At 37.1% G+C, this 25,310-nt stretch overlaps 1 protein-coding gene across 1 annotated transcript in view; it reads right to left on the bottom strand.

Moving 5' to 3' along the window:
- Nucleotides 1-6,961: 6,961 nt before the first annotated feature.
- Nucleotides 6,962-25,310, bottom strand: part of DHX29 (DExH-box helicase 29) — a 61,198-nt gene continuing 42,849 nt past the window's right edge. The window contains exons 15-27 of the mRNA XM_043976882.1: nucleotides 25,042-25,186; nucleotides 24,768-24,888; nucleotides 23,601-23,685; nucleotides 23,120-23,208; nucleotides 22,017-22,145; nucleotides 21,843-21,918; nucleotides 20,823-21,047; nucleotides 18,807-18,943; nucleotides 17,359-17,452; nucleotides 15,487-15,789; nucleotides 13,329-13,460; nucleotides 9,735-9,831; nucleotides 6,962-7,245 (exon numbers count right to left, since the gene is read on the bottom strand). Coding sequence (XP_043832817.1) covers nucleotides 7,190-7,245; nucleotides 9,735-9,831; nucleotides 13,329-13,460; nucleotides 15,487-15,789; nucleotides 17,359-17,452; nucleotides 18,807-18,943; nucleotides 20,823-21,047; nucleotides 21,843-21,918; nucleotides 22,017-22,145; nucleotides 23,120-23,208; nucleotides 23,601-23,685; nucleotides 24,768-24,888; nucleotides 25,042-25,186 — 1,689 coding nt within the window. The 3' untranslated portion in view covers nucleotides 6,962-7,189. The remainder of the gene's footprint in view (nucleotides 7,246-9,734; nucleotides 9,832-13,328; nucleotides 13,461-15,486; nucleotides 15,790-17,358; nucleotides 17,453-18,806; nucleotides 18,944-20,822; nucleotides 21,048-21,842; nucleotides 21,919-22,016; nucleotides 22,146-23,119; nucleotides 23,209-23,600; nucleotides 23,686-24,767; nucleotides 24,889-25,041; nucleotides 25,187-25,310) is intronic.

The following is a 25,310-nucleotide window of genomic DNA, read 5'->3' as shown; positions in this document are numbered from 1 at the left end:
TTTCAATGAATAAAAATCTATTTTTTCTCTCTTTACTCTCTCCTTTGAGGGAAAAATCACTTGTAAGCATATGGATAATCAAGCAAAAATAATTGTTGCATTAGCCATGTCCAAAAAATATATCTCAACATGAGCCCTAATTCCATCACCCATCTGTCAGATAGTAAGTAGCATGTTTTATCATGGATATGTTGTCTAACTGGTGATTGCATTGATCAGAGCTCTTCAGTTTTTTCAGTAATTTGTCTTTATTGTTTTTGTATAAATTGTTTTCTTTACTTCATCCTGCATCGGTTCATACTAATCTTCCTCGTTTTTTGTTTTTTGTTTTTTTTTTTTAGTGAGGCAATTGGGGTTAAGTGACTTGCCCAGGGTCACACAGCTAGTAAGTGTCAAGTGTCTGAGGCCAGATTTGAACTCAGGTCCTCCTGAATCCAGGGCCGGTTCTCTATCCACTGTGCCACCTAGCTGCCCCCCTCGTTTTTCTTGAAACGGTCCCCTTCATCATTTCTTTTTTTGTTTGTTTGTTTTTGCGGGGCAATGAAGGTTAAGTGACTTGCCCAGGGTCACACAGCTAGTAAGTATCAAGTGTCTGAGGTCAGATTTGAACTCAGGTCCTCCTGAATCCAGGGCCAGTGCTTTATCCACTGGGCTGCCTAGCTACTCCCTCATCATTTCTTGTAACACAATAGTATTTCTTTAAGTAATTTTTTGGAGGACTTCAAGTTATCAGTTATATAATCTTTTAGCTCAAAATAACTAATTTGAAATTAAAATCATTACTGCCTTTATACTTGCTGCACTGTCTTAGTAAAGTTATGTCAGTTCACTATTAAGGGAATTGCTGGCCCTAAAAGAACAGCTCATGTTATGTTGGGCTTTTTTATTTACAGTCTTTATGGAGTAACCAAGAATTAAATGACCACAGAAAACAAAAGTGGAAATGATTCTTGTCTCTGAAACATGTCAGTGCTCCCACAAAAAAAGCATAAAATCAAGATGAAGACTTTAATGATGTTAATATTTCCTGTAGAATAAAAAGATGACATCACCTTTACCAATATTCTAATGATGTAAGGATGGTCTCCCCAAAATAGCCCCAACAAATACCAAGTACTTCAGAAACTATTCACCTGTTTATTAAACTAAAATAAATATTTGTTTTCCCTACATATATGCAACCTTTAAAAATATCAAAGCATGAAGAATAAAGACTCTTAGATTAGTGATGGGCAAATCTCCAAGGATTTAAAATTCCAGATGCCTATCCAAATCTCACCCCCAAACTCTCTAAATCTCTTATCTAGACATCTCCTGAGTAAAAGCTATCTTTAGATATAAACATTTTTACTCTCATCAAGGAGAGACATATGAAATGCTTTTACTTTAAGCTAACAACACCATGCAATGAAACTAAAAATATTGCTTAAACAACAACTAGGGGATGATATAGACGTATTTACAATGTTTTCTTTGTTTACTTTTACTCCTTCTCATTTCCCATCTGTCTCCCTAATAATAGAATGTAAATTGTACAACCTGATTAACAACATACCATTGCTCTGAGAGAGGATCCATTGCCAATTCAGTAACTATAATTTCATTTTATTACCTTGGAAAGGGAAGGTGTCTAAGATCTTTCAACAACAGCAGTGTTAGCTTTCTGTTACTGGCATTTAATTGTATTTCTTAGTTCTGAAGGTAGGATTTGCAGATCAGTCTTAAAGAGCAAATAATAGAATAAGACATTCCTTTTATTCAGGTACAATACAGCCTGTGATGAAAGATAAACAAACTTCCAAAAGTCTCTGCTTGGCCAAGAATGCAAGTGGATATTTAAGTCAGTCTTTATCATAGGTGTCTACATTTTAGCTGATTCTTGCTTTCTACAGTTTTTACTCTACATGTTAATATGGCGCTAAAGGTGTTCACCTTTTGTTAACTGAACAGGTCTCTTTCGATGTCGTTGTCCCTCCCAGTTACTTTTTCTTAAATCTATTATGTGTGCATGCACATGCATTTATTTATGTTGCATATGAAAAGAATTGAAGTTATAGAGGTTGTCCTATGTTAATTCTAGACTGAGACTAGTTTATCTGGAATCTAAGTAATTAGCCCAAATAAGACTATTATTTCCTTCACCCTACTTTTATGAGAAAGCAAGACAGACAAACAAGTGACCAAATGATTATAAAACAAAGAAAATAACACTGATGCAAATTCAGTCTAATCACACGTTTAAAATTATTTTTATTATAAACTTAACGAACATGAACATTTCAATATACAAAGAACCGAAAATATGCACAGTATCCAAAAACTGTGAACTTCAATCCTAGAATTTAAGTGTGTATTAAATTTAACACAATAGTGCCCAAACTGCCCTCCTTGTCTGTATCACCTTCAGAACTTCCTTGTTTCATTTATACTTTTTTTCCCCACTTTCCACCCACTGACCCCCCTCCTCCACCAAAAAGCCCTTCTTTGTAACCAATCAGTATAGTCTAGAAAGACAAAGAATGTCTGTCTCATTCTACACTTCTGGTAAACCATCTCTCTGCCAAGATTTGGGAAGTACAATTCATCAGCAGTCTTCAGGGAATCATGATTGGTCACTGCATTCATCAGAGATTTAAGTCTTCCAAAGTTGTTTTCCTTTACATCGTCATAGTTATTGTATTGGGCAGCTAGGGAGAGCAGTGGATAGAGAGCAGGGCCTGGAGTCAGGAAGGCCTGAGTTTAAATCTGGCCTCAGACACTTACTAGCTATGTGACACTTAACCCAGTTTGCCTCAGTTTCTCCATCTCTGTAAAATGAGCTGGAGAAGGAAATGGCAAACCACTCCAGTATCTCTGTCAAGAAAACCTCAAATGGGGTTGTGAAGTTAGACATGACCGAACAACAAAAGTTATCATAAAAATTATTCTTATGGGTCTGACCCCTTTACTATGCATCAGTTCATAAGTCTTCCCATGTTGCTTTATATTTGTCCCTTTTGTCATTTCTTATAGCAAAATACTATTTAATTACGTTCATATACTATATCCCCCCCCCAATTCCCAATTAGTGGACACCCACTTGATTTCCAAATTTTTAAAACAAAAAGTTGCTGTTATTAATATTTTTAACATGTGGGGCCTTCCTTTTTCCTCTTTGAAGCATGTGTCTAGCTATATAGCCAAGTCAAATGGTATTCGGTTTTAGTGACTTTTTGGTTATGGTTCCAAATCGCTTTCCAGAATAGTTGGACATAGCTCTACCAGCAGTGCATTACGTGCCTTTCCTTTCACAGACCCTCTACAATGGTCATTTTCCTTTTCTGCTATTTTGGTCAATCAAATATCAAGTTAGAGACAGTTGGGTGGTGCTGACTCCATTAGGTCTGGAATCAAGAAGACTTAGGTTCACATCTGGCTGCAGACATTTAGTATGTGACCCTAGGCAAGTCACTTAACCTTTGTCTACCTTAGTTCCCTCAACTGCAACAATTAAACTACTACAACATTACTTTGACTAGATACTGGTTTCCCAAAATTAGGCTCTCATTTTTTTCATTATTTCCCTCAAGATTCTTTACCTTTAATTCCTCTAATTTTTTTTTCTCTAAGCAATCTTTTGATATTTCAATTGATATGGCACTGACTCAGTTAATTTGTTTAGTTTGTCACTTTTGTTTGGCTCAATCATGAGTAATGAATCTTTCCATTTATATCTTTATTTATAGTGTTTTGTAGTTGTACTAACATAACTTGTTTCTTAGCAGGTAGACTCCTAGATATGATATATTTTGTAGTTATTTTAAATGAAATTTTCTTAATTTTATATCCTGTCACTTTTCTACAGTTTAAATAAATTTTTAGTTGAACCTCTAGGGGAGCACATATCATATAATTAAATGCACAACTAGCATGTACTTTTCTGAGGCTCTTTTCAATTTATTATACTAATGACTTAGCATAGTCTAAGTTAAAAAAACGGGCTCCAAATGGTAACATTATACTAGTTGGGGGACTTTATATTTGTGACTAATCCTAATTTTTCTACTTGTTGCAAGGAAATTCTCACCTAGGCTTCAGTGAACCCTAAGTACTTAGAACCCACAAATCTTTGTCCTTAGCCTGACAAGCCTTGACAAAGAACTGGCATAGGTTCTTGTGCCAGTCACCCTATAACTGCAATACTTCTCCCTATTCTGGATACTCAGCATATCTTTACAGGCATACATCCTCCCTCCCCATCGAAAGTAAACAAAGTGGGAGAGAATGTTTCCCCAACCAATCACTTTGCATAGTGGGTGCACGATCTCCCTTCTTGTCTATCTGATGATGCCTGGAATGCCTTGTCTCTAAAGCATCATCTACATTTCCTTATTTTCATGAAAACTCTCATCTCAAGGGCTACCTTCCACAGGAATCCTTTCCTTAAACCTCCCAGCCCTGTCTTCCCTGCAAATTACCTTGTATTAAATGTCCACTGACACATATGGTATGTATACATATATGTATATTTCCAGTATATGTAGATATTTGTGTGTGTGTGTGTGTGTGTGTGTGTGTGTGTGTGTGTGTCTTCTTTCATAGAATATAACTTTAATGGCTGGGGCTATCTGATGTTTTGTATCCCATGCTTAACAGTGCCTTACACACAGTAGGCACTTAATGAATTCCGGCTGATGGATGTTAGAATTACTTCAAATTAGAGTCATTAGAAGGTATTTAGTACAACTGCATTTTAGTGGGGACACAGAGGGATATCACGTTCTACAGATCACACAGCTGTTTGCAAAATGGAGATTAGAACCCAGTTCTAGGTTCTAGACATACCCAGGGTAATAATAGTCTTTTAGCATGTTGAAAACAAAGTAAAACAATGGTTCTCAAATTTAGAAAGATTTCCTAAGCCCGTCTGCCCATATCCAGCCCCACCCCCAACCTGTATTTAGTTTTGTGGACCAAAGCCATAACTTTATCAATGCAGGAATCTCCTGAGGAGAAACCATTTCTTTCCTCCTACCTACACAGATGGATACCTTCTCAGCAATTTAGAGGCTTAAAGCATTGTCTAGGAACTGAAAGGTTAGGTCACTTGGCCAGGATCACAAAGCCAGTATGTTTTAGAGGTTGGACTTGAACCCAGATTTTCCAGCTCTCTCCCCACTAGACAACACCGTCTCTTTCTAAACATGGCACTCCTTACCCCCCCCACCTTAAAAAATAACATACATGCAATGCTCAACATAGAAAGGGCTTGTGTTGTGAAACTTCATTTGTAAGGCACCTGTTTTAAATTTTAAATGTATGTACCCAAAGAAAGAGTATTTTAAATGATGCTTAAGTTTCCAGGCAAGTACATAAAAGCATATTTAACCCACAACATACTTAACATGTAATATTAAATTGTACTATTTGAACACTATCTAATAACATTTTTTTTCATGGAAAATGCACTTCCACTTTCAACAAGATACCAGTAACACATCTTCCCCTTGCATCACTTGATCTAGATAATAATCTAGTTTGCTAGTAACTCCTTAAATATTAATAAGTGGAGGTATCCCTCTAGATTAACTGTTCCCCAAGTGCTTTAAACGGGGAACAAATCCCATTTTGTAGAGGATTAAATTTGGATTCTCTCAATATCTGTTTATGGGTCATCTTGATTTAAAACATTAAAAAAATTTTATTTTTTCAATAAAATTCATTTCTTCTCCTTTCTACCTGCTCTCTACCACATTAGGGAAATCAACCAACCAACCCAAGCCTTTGCTTTTTTTGGTTGTTGTTGTTTTTTTATTTTTATTTTTTAAGCCTTTGTAATAAATATGCACATTCCAACAAACCATATTTAACACTAGCCACTCTAAAATGTAGGCCTCAGCCTGCACCTTGAGTCCACGGCCTGTCAGGAGGTGTCACATGTTTCATCATCAGTGCTCTGGAATCATGGTTGGTCATAACCATGATTAGAGTTCTTAAATATTTCAAAGTTGTATGAATTTACAATGTTGTCATTGTGTAAACTGCTCGCCTGTTTCTGCCCACTTCACACTGCACTAGTTTATGTAAGTCCTCCTGGGTTTCTCTGAAACCATCCCTTTCATCACCTCTACCAATACATCCATTACATCCATATACCATGATTTGTTCAGCCATTCTTCAATTGAGGGGCACGTCCTTAAGTTTCCAATTCTTTACCACCACAAGAAGAGGTGCTATAAACATTTCTGTGCAGTGTTTCTCGATTTGTTCTCTTTGGGATATAAGTGTAGAAGTGGTAATGTTGGTTCAAAGGGCATGCACATTTAGTTACTTTTGGGCATAGTTCCAAATTGCTTTTCAGAATGGCTGGACCAGTTCATAGTTGTACCAACAGTACATTAATGTGTCTATTTTCTTGAGGCCTTTTAAACATTTGAAATTTTTCCTTTTTTTGTTTTCTGTACTATTCTGATGGGTGTGAAGTAGAATCTCAGTGTTGCTTTAATTTACATTTCTCTAATTATTAGTGATTTGGAATATTTTTTCACATAGCTCTAATTTTTATTTTGGATTTCTTCCTTTGAAAAATGCTGGGTGCAGGTCATTTATAACTCAGAATATTTCTAAGTTAGAGGCTATTTAGAAAAGGAGAACCCCAATACAACATGGCTGGAATATAATTAAGTGATGCCAGCAGCCACAGTGCTATAGTAATTTTGTCATCAGTATCCTAGTTATTGCTCTTGGTCCACAAAGTGGCTCATTACACTGACTTCGAAGATGTTAGACAAAACTGTTTCATAGGCTGCTATGCATCCTGAGGTAAAATAGGTAAGGGGAAACAGAAAGCTTTGTTGATCGTATTTCAAGATGGGAAAAACTAAGTATCTTCCCAAATATCAAAGGAATCTACAAAGAATCCTTGGCACCTGAAGGTCAAGAGGTGAACAGCAGTCCTCTAGGGACACAAAAACATTCAACATATGGCACCAAAAGAATTTATTGTAAATAATGTAAATACATTTAGTCGTCATCATGAAAAAGGAAATAGAAAACCACACATGTAAAGTATGTGCTTTTTCTTCCAAAGTATGGCTAGTTATCAACAATTTAAATATTTAAATACTTTCAGGATGGACCATTTTCACATAATTTCATTATCAAATCTTCTCAACTGTGACACCACTGCAATCAATACCATACTCTACTTTCAGTTAGTGTATTCCGTTTTTATCAATTCTGTAATGATTTGCAATATCTTGTCATCTAAAGGAAAGACAAATTCATGAGTTTAATTCAATACTGGCTATCCTAATAATATACATTAATACATTATACAATATTTTAACTTTATGTCATTCATGAGTTAGCTAAGAAATAGTGTTAACAAAATAAAATAAGAACATAAAGACAGTAGTTATGAAATTAAATATAATGTGGACAAAGACTTGTCTGAATCATTATGGACTCTATGTGTTCTACAAAGTTCTAATACGATTCCTCACTGTATTATGGCAGTGAATTTGGGATGCTGACATTCTCTGTCAGTGGAGTGGAAGGTGTGATAAGGCTCGTCAAGCTAGAAAGACTTTTAAGTATGGACCTGTGTTCCTTCAAAGACCAACTTAAATTTGGAGAGGCCCACTACCAACAGGTAGTAAAAGTACCAACTTTAGCCTTTGTGAATCTATATTTCCTCACTGTAAAATAGGAATAATGCCTATAATACCTCCCTTGCAAGGTTGTTGAGAAGATCAACAGATAATGTGTACAAAGATCTCTGTACACTTTAAAGTGCTATATGAAAGCTACCTATTATTCATTATTATTAAAATGAATTTTTGCCCATGATACATCAGTAGGAGTACCTACAATGATGGAATCACAGAACTGTCAAAGTAAAGCATGTATTACACAATACCTTGAAAGAGAAGTCATCTCACCCAGTAACTGTGGGTTTCTGATTTTTGCAGTTTCTATCATTGTTAAAGTCTCTAAGTGGAGAGAGTGCCATGACCCTCTATGTAGGTCCAGCTCTCTTTGCAACAACACTCTTAAGCAAATCTTACCTAAAGAGGTAGGTAAGTGGTAAAGCCAAAATTTCAATTCAGGTTTTTTGACTTCAAATTCAGGGCCATCAAGTGTTAGTACTACTAGAAGGTATCTCAGAGATAATCCAATTCAACACTCTTATTTTACATATGAGAAAAGTGTTGACCAAGGGAGTGAGGTGACTAAAGTTAGTTAGTGGCAGAACTTCTGCTCTAGAAAAAGGAAATGAGGGGCAGCTAGGTGGCACAGTGGATTAAGCACTGGCCTTGGATTCAGGAGGACCTGAGTTCAAATCCAGCCTCAGACACTTGACACTTAACTAGCTGTGACCCTGGGCAAGTCACTTAACCCCTATTGCCCTGCAACCCCCCCACCCCCACCCCAAAAGGAAATGATAAAAAGATTTTCATCCCATTTCAGCATTATCTCTACTTGGCCTTTGTATATATCCTGCCTAAAGCTGACCTTAAATTGAGGTTCTCTTAACAGATAAATCCTGTCAGACAATGATTGTATCTTTTAATGTTTTAAAGCTGGACCTATGTTAGGTTTCCAGCAGCATAAGACAATTAAAATGGTTTAAATCCCTTGTGAGTCTGAATATCCAATTCAACAAACATTCAGTCATCACCTATGGGCAGTGGCACAAAGACAAAAATGAAACAGATTAATGAGACCCTCTCCTAAGGCTTCCACTATAGGTCACTGCTGAAGAGCTGTGCATGTATTTTGTACAAACAATATAATCAACTCATGATTATGTATGAGGACGGGAAAAAGGAATAATTTAGAAAACAAGCTTCAAAAGAAACTTTCATCTTAGACAATAGTTTCATCGTCAAATCTTTACCAAGATACTGATATTTCCAAAGTCCCTTTGATTCTGTCATTGTGACTACTTCCTCGTCATCACAGTTTGGTCTTGGGGTGAAGGTTCTAAACTTGGAATCCTTAAATTTATTTTTTAAATATTCTGATAATTGTATTTCAACAACATGAATTTCCTTTGTAGCTTAATATATTTTATTTATTAATTTAAAAACATTATTCTGAGCAGAGATTCACAGGCTTGACTACACTACTAAAAGGGAGCCATGACACACACAAAAAAGTCAAGAAAGAGCTGATTCAGCCAAAAAATTCATCATACGGTCGGCAAACTTGTGATGAGCCTTTTTGAACTGAACTTAGCTAATTTAGGTCCATAACAAAAGGCAATGAGTCATTGGACCTATACTCAAAGTCTTTCCAGCTTGGTAAGACCTGTCCTTACTCATGGTCTGCTGGCATGGCCTTTGAGAAGATGGGAGTCAGGCATCAGTGACAATGAGAAATCAGAGGATGACGGTGGTATTTGGAATAATGATAAACAACAAAGAGTCTGACTAAGCTTTGTCTCATCATCGTTTCTTCTCTGAGGCAACAATAGTAAAAATGCTGGTAGGAAAAGTGAGAAAAGAATCACAAGTGGACAATTAGGCCCCAAAGACTTGGCTGTGTGATTAGCAGGGGTAGTACACGATGTATGTATTTTAATTTAAGTACATAATAAAAGACTGTCTTCCACATTAGAGTGCAGTATATGAAAAAACTAAAAATTTTGTTTGAGTTAATTAAGAATGAAATTTTCGCCTGAAGTGTTCCTAATAAGATATGAATAATGTGCACACTTTCTTTTACCCACATGAAAATCATACAATTACCTTCAAGGGACATTTTAGGATTTTCAAGCTTTTTTCGCAAGACAGACTCAATGAGTACTCTAAGTTGTTTGAAAATAACTGCAATCTTTACAGGAGCCTGTTGAAAAGAAGTATAAGTATTATATGATATACTGAAATCAAAACCAGCATATTTTTAAATTAATTAATCTAATAATGCTCCTAGTATCTTGTTTTTTAAAGTCAAATATTTAGATAAAGAGGGAAGGCTATTAGTATATTGCTTCTAATGTCTAAGATAAACAAATCTTCTCATCTTACAACTTATGCCAAACATTCAAAACTGATCCCAAAATCAATTTTTCTGAAAAGTGTACCTACACTTCAAAAGGCAACTGACTCTTATTTCCATAACCCACAAATAACTTTACTTATAAAATAAAATGTGTTTGTCTTATTCTCTTGTCACAGAAATGAAATCTATTTACTTCAATAAGTTATAGCCATTATCAGGGTTATGCTGAATGACAATAAAATTATGAAGAAAGATTTTCAAGGGTACATACTAAAAAGGGGCATTTTTGGCACCTTCTTTTAAAGACTGACATGCTGGTCTATATCTGATCATGAAATGTCATCAAAAATTTTATTTTTTGGGACAATCAGTTAAGTAACTTGCTCAGGGTCATGCAGCTATTAAGTATTTGAGGCCAAATTTGAACTCATATCCTCCTGACCCCAGTGCCAGTGCTTTATCTACTGCACCATCTAGCTGCTCCATCATAAATTTTAAAAGTTAAAAAAACCAAAACCAAAAGCAAGGGGGCATCTGATCAGTCTTCATTCCATTTCTAGTGTAAGTAATGGAAAACATGAATGTAAAAAATGGAGGAACCTTAAGAGAGATGGTGTAAACAAATTATTTCATCAATGTGATTGCATCCATTTGGCTTCTTGTTTTCAATTATTTAAATACAAGTCCTGTTGTAACTCTTAAGAAATATTAGGATTCCTTGCTTGAACTGACTCATTGCATAAAATGTAATTAAAAATCAGTAAACAGGGGCAGCTAGGTAAGCGCAGTGGATAGAGCACCGACCCTGGATTCAGGAGGACTTGAGTTCAAATCCAGCCTCAAACACTTAACACTTACTAGCTGTGTGACCCTGGACAAGTTACTTAACCTCAATTGCCTCACCAAAAAAACAAACAAACAAACAAAAATCAATGAACAAACATTGATTAAGAACCTACTATGTGCTAGGCGCTGAAAACAGAAAGACAACAATGAAACAGTATTTGTCCTCAAGGAGCTTATAGTTTATTGAGGGAAACAACATGTACCTATATATAATTATAAATATAGGGAAATTTTGAAGACGAGGGGACTGGTATTTCAGGGGTGGAATGGGGCGTGCTTAGGAAAAGCTTCAAGGTGTAAGGTAGTGCTTAAGTTGAATGCTGATATAAACTAGAGATGCTAAGAGGCAGAGGTCAGGAGAGAGTACACTTCAGGGATGGAAAGGCACAGAGGTATTAGGTGGAATGCCATATCTGAGGAACAATAAGCACAGCTGGGCTGGATTGTAGAATATGGGATGGGGAGTGATCTAAGGATCAAAAATGAGGCCAGGCTGAGAGGGGCCTTTAAATGCCAAACAGAAGAATTTATATTTGATCCTATAAGCAATAAGGAGTCTTACTGAGTTTATTGAGTAGGAGAGTGACACACTCATATCTGTGTGGAGGATGGAAAGGAGAAAGAAGAGACAAAGCAATGAGGAGGCTATTTCAATGGTCCAGCCACAAGGAGATAAGGGTTTCAACTGGAATGGTGGCCAGAGGAGGGAAAGAAAGTATGAGTTGTAGTCAAGTTAAAAGTTAAAGCTTTAGTAACTGCTGGGTGTGCGAGTTGAGGGACAGTGAAGATGTGAGGATGACATCAAGGCTACAAACCTCAGAGCCTGGAGGAACAGTATCTTGGACAGGAATAAGGGAGATCAGAAGAGTGATGGAGGGGAGAGGGGTGAGATGGGACAAATAAAAAGTTTTGTTTTAGGCACGTTAAGTTTAAGATGCCAATCAATCACACAGTTTGAAATATCCAAAAGAAGATATAGATGTGGGATATAAGCTTAAACAAGTACTGGATGTGAGAGTCATCTACATGGAGGTGGTAACTGACCCCCGGAAAGTGAAAAAGTGACCAAGTGAAAGAGAGGATCAGCACAGAGTCTTCAGCTGCACCTTGTATAGGGGGATGGTCTGAGAGAACTGAGGGGTCAAGAGATCAGAGGTCACAGTGTAGATGAAGAGCTGGGTTAAAAGCTAAAAGTCTGTGTTCAGAATATGGAACGTCGGAATTCATGAAATTAGAGGTGGTCTGGGGGCAGCTAGGTGGTACAGTGGATAAAGCACCAGCCCTGGATTCAGGAAGACCTAAGTTCAAATTTGGCCTCACTTGACACTAGTTGTGTGACCCTGGGCAAGTCACTTAACCCTCATTGTCCAGCAAAAAAAAAAAAAAAAAAAAAAAGAGCGAGAGAAAGAGAGAGAAAATAGAGGTGGTGCTACTATGGGGAATGGCAAAACCAAGGGCGTGAGCATCTTTTTTGGGGGGGGGAGGGGTATGAGGTGGGGTGGAGGAAGGCAAGGGACAAGGGTGAGTTTATGGACCAGAAGTTGGGGTGCTTGAAGGGGCATCATTACCTATACAGAAGGAGCCCAGTATAAGGGTTGGAGGCAGAGAAAGACTGTGAGTCAATTAGGGGAATGAAGCAGAGGTCTGCTGACAACAGCTACCAGGATTTTAATTGGGTGGTAGATGCAGATGATGTGAAACTCAAAAGATAAGAGGTTACTGAAAGATGGTGGTAGAGAGAGAAGCCAAGAATGGTAATGGGAGGCAGGAAATATTCCAGCTCCCCAACTTGACCAGTGAGTAGAGGGGAATGAGTGAAGGTACACCCAGTGGTGGACATGAAATTTCACTACTAAAGGGAGCTGGCATATTCCACTTAATCTAAATAGCTGGTCCTACAAAATCATGGCATCAGACAAAATAATGTTATGGGAACCTGAGGGATGGTTGGCCTCACAGCCAGACTATGACTGCATGGTGACTGGTTTTTTTCAAAATTCTGATAGGGTTTTCCTAGAATGTATTAGTGACAGGTGTCATGCCTGTGATGTAGTAAAAAAGCACCACACGTGGAGCTGGAATGACATGGATTCCAACCCTGGTTCAGACTTATTCTCTTTGTGACCCTGGTCAATCACTGAGACCCCTATGGGTCTCAGTTTTCCCATTTATACGTGAAAGGTTTGGACTGGACAATGTCTATCCTTTCTGGTTCTAAATTCTATGGTCGATTTATTGCAAAAGGATGTAGGTCAGGGCAACACTATGTGGAATATGCTTGATGCAATTTTCAAATTTAGCAAAGGCTATTTTTGAAAAGTCTATGGATTTAAAAAATATAAAATACAACACTGTTCATATAGTTTAATTATGTGGGAGAAGAAATTCTATTTTAAACTTTTAAATTCTATTTTAAAGTTATCTTAAGGGTAGCAAAAGCTGAAAACTTCCATGTAACTTAAAAAAAAAAAAACTATGTACGTCAGTTCGTCTACCTGAAAGTGTATCCAGCCATCCACGGAGAGAAGACGCTCCCGATGCTGCACTTCTATATCACCCCCAAAAAGCAAAATTGGAAAGGGGCTGATGAGAGTGGTTTCTCTCAAATACACCTTGGCATACCTCACCTGCAACACAGAGTAGAAACACCTTAATGGTCAGATATTTTTAAAAGCAAGAATTGGGGCAGCTAGGTGGCGCAATGCATAGAGCACCGGCCCTGTATTCAGGAGGACCTGAGTTCAAATCCGACCTCAGACACTTGATACTTACTAGCTGTGTGACCTTGAGTAAATCACTTAACCTCAATTGCCTCACCCTCCCCCCACAAAAGAGCAAGAATTAAAAATCTGTTTTGCTTTTAAAGTCCTCTTTCTATTATCATGTGAACTGGCCTAGAATGTACAAAGGCAAATGTCTGCCCGTTCTCTTTTCTATCCGTGATTTATTAGTAGCTTTAAAGTAACAATGACAAAAATTCCAGCCTTTATTAAGAGCATTTTAAACATGAATATCACAACATCTCAGTCCTATATTTCTATTAAAAATACAGAATTCACTGCAAGACAACATTATAAGGAAAATCCAAATGAAATTAAATGACTCAATGGCAATAGTAACATCTGAACTCAAATGATAAAAATTCAGAGTTTCTGGCTTCCAAACTTTTGCCCCGCTCCCCACTATTTTCCAAAAAATATACAGTGTTGGGGAAGCTAGGTGGCGCAGTGGATAGAGCACTGGCCCTGGATTCAGGAGGACCTGAGTTCAAATCCGGCCTCAGACACTTAACACTTACTAGCTGTGTGACCCTGGGCAAGTCACTTATCCCCAAGTGCCTCACCAAAAACCAAAAACCAAACAACAAAAAAACCCCAAAACAAAACAAAAATAAACAGTGTTTAAACACTTGAATGTGGTGATTTCTGGGTGCTGCATAGCAGAGATTTTCACTGTTACTTGAGAGGTCATGAAACCAATGTGAAGGATTTCTTTAGTAAGAGATGAAAGATTCTGTCGTACTGTAACATGTTTTCTTTCTCTCTCAGATTGCCAAAGAAAATACATATCTATGAAACAGAAAACAATCTTCAAAATACCAGACCAATGAAAATAGTAACTTAGAACTGGAATAGCTACTTAGGAAAAAACAACTACAAGTGAAAAGGTTAATAGCTCTACTTAAAATGAAACAAATGATTCAGCTAAAATAGTATACTGCAATATCAAAGTTTGTTAGCAGTAACATAGTGTGGCATAAGCACCTGTGGGCAGAAGCCAAACGACTATGGAAAGCTTTAGGATATATCAATAATTTGGGAATCTCGTTATCTAAAATCTACTTTTTCTTTTATTAGTCAGTTGACTTCTCTGGGCCAGTCCAAGTACACTCAGAGAACTGACATATTTATTAGAAAATGTCTACTTTTCAGTTAACTCTCATTATAATCACGAAGGAAGGGTTAATAATCTAAAATGCAACTTTTCTACTTCTAAATAAAAAACCAAAGCATTTTATTGTTTTACAATAATTTATTTCATTCCATTTCAGATACAAATGAATATGAATGGTTCAATTCAAGAGGAGGTAGTTATTACAGTTTCATAATATCAGATTTTGTTCAGTTGTTTCAGTTGTGTCTGACTCTTTATGACCCCATTTTCGCTTTTCTTAGCAAAGATACTGGAATGGTCTGCCATTTCCTTCTCCAGCTTATTTTACAGATGAGGAAACTGAGGCAAACAGGGTTAAGTGACTTGCCAAGGGTCACAGAGTAAGGAAGTGCCTAAGGCCAGATTTGAACTCAGGAAGATGAGTCTTCCAGATTCCAGGCCCATCACTCTATCCATTGTGACATCTAGCTGTCCAATTTCAGATACTAATGTTTAAAAAACCCTTTACTTTAATGATAATCTTTTGTTTTTGTACCAACTTTATTTCTGAATATAACCCTCTCCTTCCCCTACCCAGTGGACCACCCACCACCCCTTGTAACCAAGACTTGAAATCAAAATAGAAGGGAAAAAAAAGCAAGTTGGAAAAGCCAATTAACAGGTGAAATGTCCAACAGGATATCTGATATTGACAGGAATATTTTCTAGAGAATTTTCTTTGTAGTGGAACTTGGTTTCCAAATATAAAGACCAGTTTACCTTCTCCTGGTATAACAGCCATCCATAAACTTGAAGGTCTCTGTTCACAGAAGACGGGTGAACCTGGGCTTTGCCTTGGGCTGTCTCTACAATGCAGGCCAATTTCTCTGTGATATCTATAGATGTTGTGTAGATAATCTTCCCCACACTGTCATAAAGCCCAGCAGTCAGAACAGCTTTAAGAAGGGCTATTTCCTGAAGGGAGAGGTTCTGGGTGGCTCTGTTTACATCCCAGCCATTAGAGGTTGTAGAAGATGCAAATCCTGCTGCCTTGACTAGCTTTATCAATTCCTGCTTTACATCCTGCAATTGGTTTGCAACAAAAACAGAAAAACAAAACAAAAACAAAAACACAGCCTCATATTAAGCTTACACTATTTATTTAACAAGGGAAGTACTGATTTACACTGGTGTTATCTTATTTGTAAAAAGGGGATCACAAAAATTGTCCACTTGACTGATTGGACCCATTGCTAAAGCAGGGGAAGATTTTAATACTGGTATCTTAAGAATTAAAATGAGTCACCCTCATTTTCCAAAGAAGATGAGCATTTCTGCAAAACAAACATCTCTACAATATAAAACAACAAAAATATACCTAGACATTTATTTTCATTTGCTATACTTAATCTGAGTGACCGTCACTGTCCCCTTAATAATTTGAACAAAAGGACTGAATGGGAAGTGAAAAAGGTAAGAGGAATTATGTATTTGAGGCCTTTTCAGTCAAGAAGCATTTATTAAGTGCTTACTATGTGTTAAATGCTGGGGATACAAAGAAAGGCAAAATCAAGGTCCCTACCCTCAAGAAGCTCACATTCTAACAGGGAACCAATATGCATACAATTACTTATACTCAGGAGAGATACAGTGTTAAAGACAGTAAACTTTTAGGGAAGGGATTTGGGGTGTGTGTGTGTGTGTGTGTGTGTGTGTGTGTGTGTGTGTGTGTGTGGGTGGTGGTGGTGGTAGTTGTGCAAGATGGGCTTCTTCCAAAAGGTGGGATCTGGGAGAATTCCAGGCACAGGCAGTGAAAAGACATGGAATCAAGAAATAAAGAGTGGTACATGAGGATTAGCAAGGAGGCCATGATGCTGGATAATAAAGTATGTGGTGGGCATTCAAGTGTGTAAGTCAACAGAAATGCAATGTTGCGAAGTGCTTTAAATGTCAAAAAACATTGCTATTTGATCTTGGAAGGAAAAGGGAGCCACTGGAGATTGTTGAGGATTGGAAAGACCGGTGTATTAGGAAGATAGCCTTGGCAACTGAAGGGAGGGGGAGGGTCTGAGGAAGGAAGATCAAGGGGAAGGTTCTAGTCACCTCTGAGCAGTGAGGGGGGCCGGGGTCTGTCTCCACAGTGGGGATGGCCATGTGAAAGGAGAGATGAGGTGAAGCGAAAAACAACAACACTGGACTACCAATTGTATCATGGCTATGCTAGAAAGCTGAGAGCCCAGTTGACTGGGAGAAGGGCAGTATTCTCAACTGTAACAGCTGGGAAGAGAGGAAGGTCTGGGGGTGGGGAAGAGAAAATTTTTGTTCGAACATGTTAAGTTTGTAAAGACAGACTGAAGCTCAAAAGAGAGACTGCGGCTGGCCAGACCTAGTGTCCCAGCAAGATTTAGTGCACGTTTAAGCCTTAAACTGGTAAAGCTTAAAACCGTCCTTAGACTTTGGGGGTGCTCTCTATCTCAATCTGGGAACCATCTGCATAGAGATGACAAATGAATCTCATCTGTTACCACCAACCCTTCATGAAAACTCTTATTTGGGAGGAAAAAGAAAAAAAAGAATTATAAACCTTTACAATATATTTTCAAATAACCAAAGAAAATTAATTTCTGTTACTAAATGCTGGACTTGTCTTACCTCTAGAGTTAACAGTGCTGTTCTGTTAAGAAAGTTCCTTCTGCAGTAAGCCATTTCAGAACGATACCCCCCTTCCTGTCGAGCCTTTTTCCATCTAGAGAAATATTATCAGAATTTAAGAGGTATCAACCATTAGGCAGCTATTGAAGATCAATTAAATCTTATTTAAAAAAGAGACTCACAATTTGTTGGTGCTGGCCAAGAGGCAAAGGTTATCACTGGAAAGTACAGACTTTTTTACATAGATAAAATCTTGCAAGATCTGTATTGAATTACTTTTTTAAAAGTAAGAAAACACCTGCTACATTTCTGCTTCTGGACTTCCCTTTTACTTTCTAGGGTATCATCAACATGTCCTTACAGTCACCCGAGGTCTCAACCTCAGTGCCCTCTTTGGCTCCTCACATGCTCTCTCACCTGCACATCTAAAAAGCTGCCAGATCTTGTCACTTCGACCTCTGACATCACTTGTATTTGTCCCCTTCTCTGAACTCATGTGGCTACTTCCTTTGTGGAGGCCCATATTGCCTCTCACCTGGACGATTACAATAGTGTCTCTCACTGGTCTCTGCTTAGGTTTCACCCCTTACAATCCATCCTCCACAGGGATATTCCTAAAACACAGGTGTGACTCCTACTCAATAAAGTCCAAGTGTCTTCCTATAGACTCTAGGGGTAAATCTCAATTCCTCATTTTGGCATTGAAAGTCCTTCACAATCTAACTCTTCCTCACCTTTCTAGCCCCATCCCACACTACATCCTGCCTCACACCCTAAGGTCCAGTCAATCTGGCCGACCTCTCGATGTTCCTGGCCCTGCTCCTTTGCACGGGCTCCCCCGTTCCTGGAATGCTCGCCTTCCTTATCTCTACGGCCTCTTGGAGCCCCAAGTGTCCTTTAAGACTCACTACCTTCTCTCTGAAGCTCTTCTGTAATCTCCCCATCACATTTTGTATCTACTTCTATGTGTCCATGCAGTCTCCTTAGGCAGAACAGAAGCTCTTTGAAAGCAAGGACTGTTTCACTTTTGTCTTTGTATTTCCAGTGCTTTGAAGTTCCTCAAATACAGCACGTGTTTATTTATAAATGCTTATTGACAGTTTGATAAATTTTTTGGAAAAGATACAAAAATACTAATTCCTAAAACATTCTGCTATTTCTTTATAATAAAAATGAAGTAGAAATGTTGATGAGCTTTTGAAATGAGTATCAAAAGGAAACCACTAAAACCAAAGCTTAGGGGCAGCTAGGTGGCGCAGAAGATAGAGCACCGGCCCTGGATTCAGGAGTACCTGAGTATCCAGCCTCAGACACTTAACACTTACTAGCTGTGTGACCCTGGGCAAGTCACTTAACCCCAATTGCCTCACTAAAAACAAACACACACACAAAAAAACCCCCAAAACCAAAACTCAAAGCTTAACATATAATAGTTAATTGTTTTTTACCCTAGATATGCACTATAGATGGTCAAGTGGTCTGAATTTGCCAGAGCCAAAGTTGATTTCGCAAGATCCGCTTCATCTTTTCTACCAATTGGTGTGGTAAAAGGAGACTTCTCTGTCATAACTGCAGCCAATGTGGCCTATAAATAAAAAACAGAAAATTACTTTATGATCAAAGAAGCACAAGGACAATATTAAGTTGAAAAAAAATTATAAACTGTACATTGTTCTTTTCAACACTGAACTATATACATTTTGTAACTGTCAGAAAAGGCAGCCAACTTGTGATAAAAATTTAAGTGATCATTTATGTACTACTTTATGGAACATTTTATTTCAGATTCTCTAACATTATCCTGTAAGACTTCCAAGTGGTAAGGCGAGAGTTATCTAATTATCTTCAACAACAGAAAAGAAACAGCATAGGAAACAATAAGGCACTTACATAATTCTATAAAGCCAGAGGGAAAGATAGAACTGTAACCTTGATTTTTGGATCAGAGGCAGCAGGGATAAGGGAAAGAACACTGGACAAAAGAACTACAAAAATACACAAATATTTCAGCCTGGCTATCTTGGGTATACCATCATCAAGAGTCTTTTAAAAAACCCCATTTTTATTTAAAGTTTTGAATTCTAAATTTTATCACCCCCCCAAGGCAGTAAGCAATCAGATATAGGTTACACGTATGCAACTCATCAAAAGTCTTTAAAGTCCCCCAACTATCTATGCCATACTGCATAACTTTATGCATACACATATACACACAGACACAAAATGTATGTATATATTATTATATAATTATATGTGTATATAAAATATATGGATTAATGGTGAATATATCAAGGATATGATATTTTGTTGGCATGGATATATTCTCTACCAGTGCAGAGCACAAACCTTCAACTACTCAGTGGAAAGTCCTCATGAATTATAGTGGTGGAAAACATCACTTGCTCTTAAAAGCATGGAAAAATGGGAAAAGGAAAACACTGGTGGGGGCAGAGGAGGAGAGGAAAAGATTAGGGAAAATTATCTCTCCTAATTGGGGCATACAAGTAGGGGTCTACCAAAAAAAGAGAAAAGGGAGAACTTGAACCTTACTTTCATCTGTACTGGTCAAAAGAGGAAGAATGCACTCAGTACTCAACAAGGAAACAGAGGGAAAGGGGAGAAAGGAAGATTTACAGGGAGAGAAGATTAAAGAGATTAATTCTAAACAAAACAAACTCTAATTAAGGATGTGCATGAATATTCATACCTCTTTTTAAGAATCTGAGGGGGAGCCTACCATCTAGGCAATGGCTTTGTGACACAGAAATGTGAGAGAATACTATTGAGCTGTAAGAAATGAGGAAGATGGTTTCAGAGAAACCATGTATGAAATGATGCAGAGTCAAGTGAACAGAACCAGGAAAAATTTAAAAGACAACACTGACAAAAGACTCAGAAACTCTGATCAATAGGATTATTAAACATAATTCTAGAGCACTAGTGCTAAAATCACTTCCTGATAGAGACGAAAGCCTTAGAATACAGAATCTAACGCCTACACGCCTACATGACTAATGAGGAAAGTTGTTTTGCTTGACTATACAAGTTTGTAATAGGGGTTGAGTTTTTTCTTTCATTCTCAACTGGGGAAAGGGGGGCTGGAAGAAGAGATGCATTTCTGCTGATAGAAAAAAAAAATTAATTTAAGTAACCATTATTATTACGGCAATGATGCCTTCTGACCTTAACTAAGCTAGTTCTTGGCTGAAAGACAGACAAGCCGTGACTAGGCCCATACTCAAAGTCTTTCCAGCTTGGTAGGACTTGGTAGAGTTTATGCTCTGGCCTTTGAGAACCCAGAGTCAGATCTCCTTACCACAAAGAGGCACTAGAATGGGATATCCCAGCATTGCACTCAGGTAAAATTTTTTAAAATAATCACTTCATTAAAAAATGTCAACAGTTAATGCCAATTCTCCAATCAAAATGACATTTAAGTTAATGACGTAACATTCTTAGCTTACCACAGGATCTAAGCAGCCAAAGATAGCACCAAAAATGAGCATCTTTCCAATCTTGACGTTCACTGGTAATGCTGCAAGATGTTGGCCCAGTGGAGTCAGTTTAGGCTCACTTAGTTCGCAGGCTCCAATCTTTCGGAGTAAATTCATTGCATTGCTGATTACCTGAGGTTGAGGGGGATCTAAAGCTTTGGAGAGGAAATCTTCAGGAGAACCAAGATTACATTTCTGTAGACAGGAGAGAATAATAATGGCTGACATTTATATAGCACTTTACATACATCATCTCATTTGATGCTCATAATAACCCTCTGAGATAGGTACTGTCATTCCCAATTTATAAATAAGAAATTTCCTCAAGTGACTAGCTCATTGTCACACTGCTAATGTGTATGACAGGGTGAGACTTAAACCCAAATCTTTCTGACTCCAAGTCAATTCTTTCCACTACACCTAGATTAACTCCTTTTCCCCAATAAATTTAGAAAGAATATTGTCATAAGTTATCTTGCAATTCACTATTAAATGTTTAAAAATGTAAGAAACAAATTACAAAGATATGAAGTAGACCCTATTTCTTCTCTTAAAATTTGGGGCAATCAGGGACAGCTAGGTGGCGCAGTGGATAGAGCACTGGCCCTGGAGTCAAGAGTACCTGAGTTCAAATCTGGCCTCAGACACTTCACACTTACTAACTGTGTGACCCTGGGCAAGTCACTTAACCCCAATTGCCTCACTAAAAAAAAAAAAAAAAAATTGTGGGGCAACATTCAATCCCTATGTTTTCTTCATTTCTTCACTCTGTTAATTCTGATAGATCCAGAAACCTTTCTATCAAGGGGTCAAGGTAGTCCTTTAACAAAGTAAGTCTAAGATATGGCTTGGCCATTTCTTAGAAGGCACTGGATCTCAGATTGAGAACAAAACATTGAGAAATCTGGAAAAATTGTACTTAAAAGAACTAGATCTTCAAGGAAGGAGGTGGTTCACAAATAATTGAATTTAGGGTTCCCTCGTGATTACCATAATATGAAGGCATAACTCTTCTAAAGGTACACGCAAGATTTCTGGAACTGAATAGTCCATAAAACCTTCAAATCTAAAAAGATACATTAACGTTAGATATTTCATAGAAAATTAGGGGAAAAAATTCTATCCTAAATTTACTTTATCTTTCTGGCTAATATTAAATCATACCTTTCCCTTGTATATAATCTGAAGCAGAATCCATCTCGAACCCGTCCAGCTCTTCCTTGACGCTGCAGGGCACTAGCTTTACTCACAAAAGTTTCTACTAGTGAACTCATTTGACTGCTTTCATGGTATCTGAAAAAAAAAATTTCAAGTAGATAATGGGCCCATTTAGTTTAAAATCTGATACTCAAGTTGAAATAAACATTAATATTTATAGAAAAATTAAAGAAATCTCATTAAATTTACCTCACTAATTACATTTAAGCTCTGAAAGTATCCAGTCTCAAAAAAATATTTGGAAAGTATGATTTGAGAAGCCACTTTGCAGTAAGTGTCATTAACAGTGTAAACAAATCCTATCACAGCCTAAAGTTGGGGTGCCACTAATACAGCCTTCATCCCACCCAGAGATGCCAGCGTAGCTCAGACCTGCAGTGCCCAGTCTGTGTTCTTCATGTGAATCATTTTGTACAATATTTTATACAACTATGTAGTTCTTTCTACAGATTGTGGGTGAGTTATGTATTTTTATCTAAATAAAGTGAACCCAAACAAATATTGTTCATGGCTGGACAAAGTATAATTTGCTTTTTCAGAGGTACAAAAAAACTAGAGAGGTGTAATGTGTGGAGGAAAGGCAACTGATTAGAGCTGGAATCTAGGGATTCTGCAGCCAAGTATCCTTAGGCTTCCTTCTTTAATAGGTTAGAGTAGTAGGGAAACTAATGGGACAGTGATTCTGAACTTGCACAAGTGGGGCTAAAAGTTCTTAAAAATCAAATGTTTTTGTGTTTTTTCTTTCTTTTTCTTTCAGAGGCAGCTAGTTGAAGCAATTAACATGGTGTCAAGCTAATCAATAATTAGGGTTATGGGTTGCTTTGATTTTTTTTTTGAGAGAGTATCTAAATTTATGACAGTTGTCATCTCTACATTTTTAAAAATCATGAACTTCACTAATATTAAGATTTCCATATATGAATAATAGAAAAAGAAGACTGTATCTAAAACTGAGTTTTAAAATTATGTACAGCTTCTTAAAAAAAAGTATAAACTTTTCTTTACCACTCTTTGAACTCCCAATTACAATTATGTTTTTAAAAACTTACTTATTTTCTTTTGTCCTGCCAGTATCAATCACAAACACAACATCTGGAATGGTGATGCCTGTCTCTGCAATATTTGTTGCTAAAACAATCTGAAAATAAAAAAAAATACATTATATAACAACATTGAGCAATAAATCAACAGACTTCAACAGATTTGTGTTCTTAACAGATGTGGACAGTCCCTCCATGAATGGGACGTAAGTCCTTATTCTGTGAATTCTTTTCCTTGTTCACCCAACTGAGAAACAGGATGCTTTGAAGTATAGAAGTATTGCTGCCTATGATGCTGCTGTCTAGAATTTTAAACTTCAAGACTATTGTCAAGTTATATTGAAGTTAATTGGGAGAAGACCTGGCATATTTATATTCACCAGTAGGCACTTATATGTTTTTCATGATGATATGAGATAGAGAAGCTTGGAATTCATTAATGAAATGTTCTAAAGTGAAACCCATTTGAGTTTTGTGTACTGAATTTTACCTTTCTGATCCCTGGAGGTGGAATTGTGAATGCCGCTGCTTGATCTTGGGTTGAAAGAATAGAATGCAGTGCTATCAATTTATATCTGAAAGTTAAAATTATAAGGCTGTTAGGCAACACTACCATTCCTGAAATAGCATTTTTTAAAATGACTAAATTTGCTTACAAAAGAAAATCAAAGAATCTCACAGCTGGAAGGCCCTCTGAGGCCTTCTATTTCACCACTCCCCACAATCTCCATTCAGTCTTCACTCAAGACCTTTAGTGAGGCTGGCTACATCTCCAGAGTTGGTTGGCAGTCCCCTGCCCTTTCTTTATATCAAACCCAAATATGCCTTTTGTACTTTCCATCCCAAACTCCTCGTTCTGCCCTCATGTAATCCTTCTTCCCCATGACAGTCCTTCAAAAGTTTAAAGATCTCTATCAACAGCAGGCAACTTTTAGTATAAACAATTTTTTATCAGAATAATTAAAATATAAACAAATTAATAGCTGCAAATAACAGTTTTGGAAAGAAAAATAAAATGATGTTTTATATTTTTAAAAGAAAGCTGTTGATTTATAATTTTTCAGTCTTTTCAATAAAAAAGGAATCAGGTTCTAAAGGCAATAGGATGAGCTATGGAGGATTCCTTTAAAGAAGAGTTTAAATGCATCATGGATGCGATAGACATTTTTCAAGGCATTTCTCTCAAAGGTGCTAAACTGTGAAAGCAAGCTCTGTTAAGGGTTGAAATGTTGCAGTAACAGATGAAATGTAAACAAATATAATCCATTACTGATTAAACATTATCTTGAGCTGCAGTCTTAGCAGGGTACTGTCCTGTCCAGTGATGGCTCCCTGTACAGGTCACCACCATGGAGGACTCCCTCCAGATCCTCATAGGTACTAAGAAATACTGAAACCCAGGAGAGTCTGAGAACCATATTAACAAGGTAGAACCGCAACTTAACAGGGCTGAGTAAAAATATTGTTTAAAATATTCACTATCTAATGTGGATGCTTGAGAATTGACAAGAGATAAAAATGCTTAAAAACAGAGCAGAACTGAAATTTAACTCTGAATAAACTTCTAAAAACCAGATTCATGACTGAAAACTCTCCATATTCAAAAAAAAATTATTCATTCTAAAAACTCTTAAGAGTAAAAAAGATTTTACATTACCTCTCTTTAGAATAAAATCTCCTGTCATTTGATAGAAGGTCATACAACTGTTGAATGTGAGCAAGTCCAGGTAAAAAAATCAATACTGCTCCTTCTACATTCCTGAACTGAGGACTTCTATCTGTTTCACATTACATAAAGAAATAGCAATCAAAAACAAGAAATGAGTATGCCTCCAAGCAGGCATCCCTTCATCAACTGTAAGAAAATATAACCAACTGAAAGAAATATCAGAAACATGTATCTGAGAAAGTCTAAGAAACTAAAAATTTACCTAGGAATGCAAGCAGCTCCAAAATGAGATCCAGGTTGATTTTATGGGGATTCATGTAGAGCACTGCATGCTGAGTTCGGTTGCTATATTTTTGGTAGTAAGGATTTATATCAACACAAGCACCAGTCTGTACTGGTATGTATTCCTAAAAAAGGATAGATAAAACCAGAGTTATTTGGAAGTAAGAAATATTTGCCAATTTTTTCCCCAGCTCAAATTGAACTAGATATTCTAAATTATCACAATATATAAAGCTATATATTAAAAAA

Source organism: Dromiciops gliroides, chromosome 1, assembly GCF_019393635.1.
Source record: "Dromiciops gliroides isolate mDroGli1 chromosome 1, mDroGli1.pri, whole genome shotgun sequence".
NCBI classification, from domain to species: Eukaryota; Metazoa; Chordata; class Mammalia; order Microbiotheria; family Microbiotheriidae; genus Dromiciops; species Dromiciops gliroides.
The sequence above is the reverse complement of the archived record's forward strand: the minus strand, read 5'-3'. Positions and strand labels throughout refer to the sequence as shown.